This window comes from Archocentrus centrarchus, unplaced genomic scaffold (assembly GCF_007364275.1).
Source record: "Archocentrus centrarchus isolate MPI-CPG fArcCen1 unplaced genomic scaffold, fArcCen1 scaffold_30_ctg1, whole genome shotgun sequence".
NCBI lineage: Eukaryota > Metazoa > Chordata > Actinopteri > Cichliformes > Cichlidae > Archocentrus > Archocentrus centrarchus.
The window spans coordinates 3,912,610-3,918,734 of record NW_022060259.1 but is presented as its reverse complement, the minus strand read 5'-3'; the positions used below and the strand labels follow the sequence as shown (position 1 = coordinate 3,918,734).

The following is a 6,125-nucleotide window of genomic DNA, read 5'->3' as shown; positions in this document are numbered from 1 at the left end:
AGCATTTGAGGCATTTTAAACAATCGAGTGATTCAGAGTTGGTGAATTTTTTTGTAAAGCAGTTAGAACCAACAGTTCTAACTGCTAACTGTACTCCAACGGTAACAGCTCGATCAGACTTAAAAATGCATTTGAATTACAGCGGGCCATCTGACAAGGCTCCCCTGTATCTTCTTATTTATTTATTTTATGTATACAACTACTTTCTACTCATTTAAAAATAGCACATTAAAAGGTATCTTCCTAGCAAACAGAGAAATTTTACTACATACTACATTATTTTCGAAGATATTACCCAAGTCCCTGTTGCTATCCAAATAATCGATCTATTCTCTGCAGCTTCTGGACACTGCTTAAATCTGAAGAAATGTGACCTATTCCCTCTTAAGGACTTTGACGCTAATCATGTTCATAATGTACAAAACAAAACTAAAACCACTTATCTTGGGATCAGCATTGTAAAAAATCAGATAGGCCAATTTAGCGGAATTGCCCTTTTTTTGCATGGAGGTTTAAGTTAACCTGTGTTTTTATTGTGTGTAGCAGGGTCCACACTAACTGTAGGATATACTGTACCTCTCCCAGTGTAATTGTTGTTTTTTTCCCTTTTATGACAGGACGGCTGGCGACTGAAACAGCCGTAGGTTTTTATTACGTTTTTTTTTTTATCTTCTTGGTGTTTTATTTTATTTTTTATCCTATTGATCGGTACGTGGTTTTTAATGTTTGTTGCTTAACTTGGAGTGTACCCGGACACGTGTTTATTTTATATTGTGAATAAAGTTTTATTTGTATTTCACTGAATGCACGCCTACGGCAGTTCCTTTTTGGAGTGTGTGGTAGGTTGGGCCTCCCACCTGACCTGGGTCACATATATATACATAAAACAACTTATAAAAATATACAAACAGAAGATATGATAATTCATAATAAACAGAATGGAATTTATACCATAACTCCAACATTTCCCCCCTGTTTATCATAACTTCTCTGGCACCTTTTTACCACACCACTTGCTTGCACATTTTCAGTGTGGGTTTCATTCATTGCCAAATATTTACATATTTACAAGATATCTCCAGGGTTGTCAGTGTCTTGGTCGACCATCTGAAGCTGCAAATATGACACAACATAACCTGTGAAAATCTTTGTTATCATGGATCTGATGCAGGGCAGAATACACATTGTAAACACACAAATCAACACCAACACACACAAACAGGAGTCAGGCATTTCAACAATACCTGCCACCAAGTTCCTGCATTTAGCCAGGAAAACCAATCACTCTGGCTTTCCTGAGTGTGCTGCTGTACATATTTTTGTAATTCAGTCAGTCTATCGAGTGCCTCCCTTATGGCTCCACCAGCATTATCTTCATCTGGGATGTAAGTACAACATGTCTTACCAATGATCTTACACACTCCACCCTGGGAAGCTGTCCAAAGATCTAATACTATCCTGTTTTGCATCACCATTGCTCTGAGTGAACTTAACTCTTTTAAAGTTCCTTGTCCTAGAGCTATGGTTGTATTTACCAGACGTAAGAGTGCATAGTGATTTATTTCCACTTGGTCACGCACAAATCCCAGTCCAATTCCTGGAAAGATAGACTGGGCAATCTTCGCTCCGACTCCCCAGATCTGGAGCTCCTCTGGGACTTCTGAATGGCTCGTGAGCCACTCTCCAACCTGTCGCTTCATCTTGTGATGTGGATGACTGGCCTGGTACTGCATGAAAAAGACATGATCTGACACATATGCAACACTACACAGGCCTCCCCAACCTGAGGGAAGGGACACGTATGCTTTGTGACCACAGATGAAATACCAGTCCACTAACACTCTTGTTCCCTTGGGTCCTGGTGCTACTCGTGAGCACTGACTCAGCTCTCCAGCGTCCATCTGTTGGTGGACAGTAGGAATAGGTAGCATTACAAAGAGTAGCTGGTAGTTTACCCACCTTGGTGGTTCCATTTGCTATAACACATGCTGGAAAAGCTTTCTCTGGCAAATGATTCAACATTAGCACCTCAGACAGGGGGGTGGCTACCTGATGCCAAGTGAGCAAATCTGTTAGCGTGGAATAATTACTATTAATGGGAGAACTTATCCCCTTTACATTAAGAATTATAATAAAATTTGCTTCACTCCATTTAGCTCTTCTCCCTGGATGTGTAGCCAACCCATAGAGGCACCATGAGCGCTCCCAGCTAACATTGTAAGGCCTCAGTCCAGTATTGTGTCCTGCCACTGACATGTGCACACACATAACAATTTGTCCAATTATTAACATGAGCTGTGACATTCATTAACTGCCACCATTCATTGGTTGCATTTTCATGTGGGTACTGGGTGTAATTTAATGAAGATGTTCCTCCTAAAACTAGCAGTGCGCTCACGCTGAGAATAGTTATGAAGCTGCAGAAGGGTGCCATTCTAAAGGAGTAGGGATCACTTGTTTTCTTCACTGGGTTGAGACGGAAAAACCACTATAAGGAATTTCCCTCTTTGTAACCAGACTTCCACCTTTACTCCGAAGTAAGTGGCTCCACCTTCTTGCAGTGACTCAGATGAATCCACGTAGACCTTTCAGCGATTTTCACTGCTGTTGGTGTGGTCAGTAGAACTTGATATGGGCCGTCCCACCTCGGGTTCGACCAGCACTTCCATTTGATGACCTTAACCAGCACCCAGTCTCCTGGCTGTATCAGTGGCACCTGTGAAGAGAAAGAAGATGCTTCTGGCAGTTTATTAGCATTGGTTACTTATTTGCTTTGTAGAAATGTCCTCATCCACTCATTCAAATCACAGCTCTCTTCTGCCTTCTCTTACAATGAATATATTTCTTATGAATGAATATGCACCAGTGTATATATTTTATACATCTCTTATTTTCTGTATTTAATATATTTTATTTTCTATATATATTTTGATTATATTAGATTATTTTATTTTCATTTTAGTGAGTTTGACTTTGTATTACATGGCACTAAACAGGAGTGACCCTCCAATCTCATCGTACATCCTATATAATAACAATAAAAGCATGCCATTCTATTTCATACGGAGTAAGTCCTAATTCTGATGGTGTTATGTGCCTGTACATTTTCACTAATAACAAAGCCTTATGTAACCAATTTCCCGAGATACGAGAGCAGATTACATTTAATAGTGAGATAACTGATAGAACAACTGTGGGCCTAAGATCAGAAGAACCTGGTTCGTGGAGCCAAGGAATAAAGCAGTAATAATGAGCCGAACACAGAGATGAAATTGAGTAGCAACTCTTATATTGTTACATAATAAAAATAAAATTTGCCATGGCTTACAATCAATTAACTGAAAACCCCAAAACAAAAAAAAAAGAAAATTGTGCACAAGTCCCACTAGGGATGAAAAAGGAAATTGTCCGTCTGAGTCTCTTATGGGAAAGACAGCCCGTGTTGCAGGTGTACTGGGTATGCTGAGTCTATCTGAATGGTCTGTATGTGTATATGTGTGTACTTGACTCTTTCCTTCTCTGGATCTGGGTCTTTCTCCAAAGTCCTTTTAGCTCGCCATCGAATTGGATCGGAGTCTCGCTGGGTCCTCAAGACTGGTTTTCTTGTCCACTCAAAAAAACCTGACCGTTGCTCTGGATTTCAAACGGAGTTTGTTAGCTTCGGCTCATCCACAGCTCCCAACGTGAACGGCAAAACCAGCTGCTGTAACTCGTCTCCCTTTGCCGAATCACTCTCTCCTGAACTCGCAGCAAGTAAGCTAATTGCTTCTGGCTTTCTCTTCACTTTATCAACCGAGATGTTCTCCCTTCAGCATGTAGCTACCTTCTCCATTTGCGCCTCGACTTCACCCTACGCTTCTGAGCGTGATTCCTGATTGGCTGCTGAACAGCGTAGGATCGCATACACTGAACGATGCATTCAAGTGCAGTAGGGCATTTGAAATTTAAGCATACACTCCTATTAATTCCATTTTCCTTTCATTAGTCAGTTTTGTCACCTGGGCTACATTTAACCCAAGAAAGTCCTGTCCCCTCACAACATTTGGCCAGTTTGTTTTTCAAAGTATCATTCTTAGTATTCCCCCTTTGGAGACATGGTCTGACCCATGACTCCATTTTGCAAACCAAGGGAAGGCAGACAAGGTTTTTTTTTTTTGTCTGAAGAAACCATCCACGAGGGGTGGAGGTACACTTAGCTCAAAGACGACGCTCCTCCAGAGTAGCAAAGGCTTGAATCTCTGAAAAAGAGCGATTAAAAGGTTGTGTAGAGAAACAGAGCCAACATGGATGACACCATCAGGAGATCTGTGAGAGGAGCCATAAAGAATAGTACGTGGATTAGGTACTGTAGGAGCTCTGGCCACAACAGCCCTGTTTTTCCTCCACAGGAAATAGAGGAATACAAACAGGAGAAGCAAGACATGAAACAATAACTCCAGTAGCCAGTAAGGAGTTAAATACTGGTGTTATGCCAGCAACAGCCTCTGGTTTGAAAGGATATTGTTTTTAACAAGGGCAAAAAGAAGGTTTCAGTCTGATAAGAGGTTCACAGTCCCTAATAGGGCCTACATCATACTTTGACATAAAATCAGAATTAGGACTCACCAAATTGCGTACTTCATCTAATTTTTTTGGAAAATGAGTTTTGACTTAGTTTCCACTGGTAGACATAATCAGACAAAGTTGGACTAATTTTACTCCTGAAAGCTAAAACATTTTAGACACTAAAAGACTGGGTGAACAGTTGTCCTGACTCTGTTTTGCCAGAGCTTGGCACTGCAAAACTTATTTAACTGTATTCCCAGATGCGGACATTGAATAGATGTGGCGCCCACTTAACTTAAATGAAACAAATAATGCATATTCACGGACAGTAGAATTTGTTGCTCCCGAATCAACCAAAAAAGAAAAATTTCCCCATTTACAATTAAATACAGCATTGGCATTTTCTTATACAATCCTGATGCAACTGTACATAAATGCATTAAAATAATATGTTACAGGAAGCCTGCTGAGCAGATTGTTCTATGTGTGCCAGGCTGTGTGTGTGTGTGTTAGGCGCCAGTAATGAGTGTGAGTTGTGTGTGTGTGTGTATGGGTGATATCTCACTTCCCTTCTCCACTGATCAAGCAACTCGCCCTCATCTGACTTGTCTGGAGTCCTCCTCTCCAATCAGTGTGACACAGTCAGGTTAATCCGTGTTCCCTTCACCAGTTGCAGACATTCATGTCGCCAATGAGTCATCAGGCTGCAGCTGTAACATCTGTCATCTCGACGCACCTGGAAAAAATCACCCCGTCTTCTTCCACATCCTCGTCCTCTCCCTCGGGCAACACTTTACCTAGTGGCAACTGCTCAGTGCAGAGTCAATGTTGCTGTTCTCTGTCAGCATCTTATTTGTCCTTTTTTCTTCTGGTTCTTCCTCTGCTGATTAACCATCTCCTGCACATGTTGCACATGACGCTCAGTTCAGTGTGACGGTTGTCACACTTCAGGCCTCTGCTCTGAGTGGCCTATCTGGTCTGTCTCCATACAGGAGAGCGCAGTGTTGAGGCTCTTGTGAGGTGGAGGTGATGGGTCCCATATTTGGTGAGTATGGTTCTGGTCCGAACGATGTCTGATCAGAGGGCAGGAGTCCAGATCTGGGTCAGAGATTTTCAGTGCTTATAAATTTGCCTGCAAAAAGGGCATAGAGAGATGAGGTATCTGGGTCAGAATTGTTGGAGCTGCCTGATGCAGTCGGTGCAGCTTCACACAAGTCTGAATCTGCTCTCTATCTTAGTTCAACTTTTATACACAGACTTGACACGGTTACACAGTTATTGAAATATGCAAGCATGTAGCAGCTTATCAGTTCCTCCTTCTGTGCCCTTCACTGTCGCCTGTTAACGGCCTCATCTGAGTCCTGTAGACACAAAACATCAGACCAGAACACACATTCTTTTCCAGTAACTCACCGGCATGTGATTTTGTTGTTTCTCTGCTCTGCAGTCTTATTTCTGTCTGCTGTACAGAGTTATTTCAACACTTTCACCTTGTTATGAGGATTAATTCTGCAATATGCTACTTGATGCTATATTTCTATTTAAATTGTTATATTTATGGTATGTATAGTGTGCAGCAT

General features: G+C 41.5%; 1 protein-coding gene across 1 annotated transcript; it reads right to left on the bottom strand.

Moving 5' to 3' along the window:
• Positions 1–812: 812 nt before the first annotated feature.
• LOC115776311 (uncharacterized) lies at positions 813–5,747 on the bottom strand. The gene is made up of 3 exons (XM_030723935.1): positions 5,111–5,747; positions 1,840–2,716; positions 813–1,727 (listed from the first exon to the last, which is right to left on the bottom strand). The coding sequence occupies exons 2-3, from the start codon at positions 2,302–2,304 to the stop codon at positions 1,200–1,202; spliced, it is 993 nt and encodes a 330-aa protein (XP_030579795.1). The 5' UTR covers positions 2,305–2,716; positions 5,111–5,747; the 3' UTR covers positions 813–1,199.
• Positions 5,748–6,125: the final 378 nt, after the last annotated feature.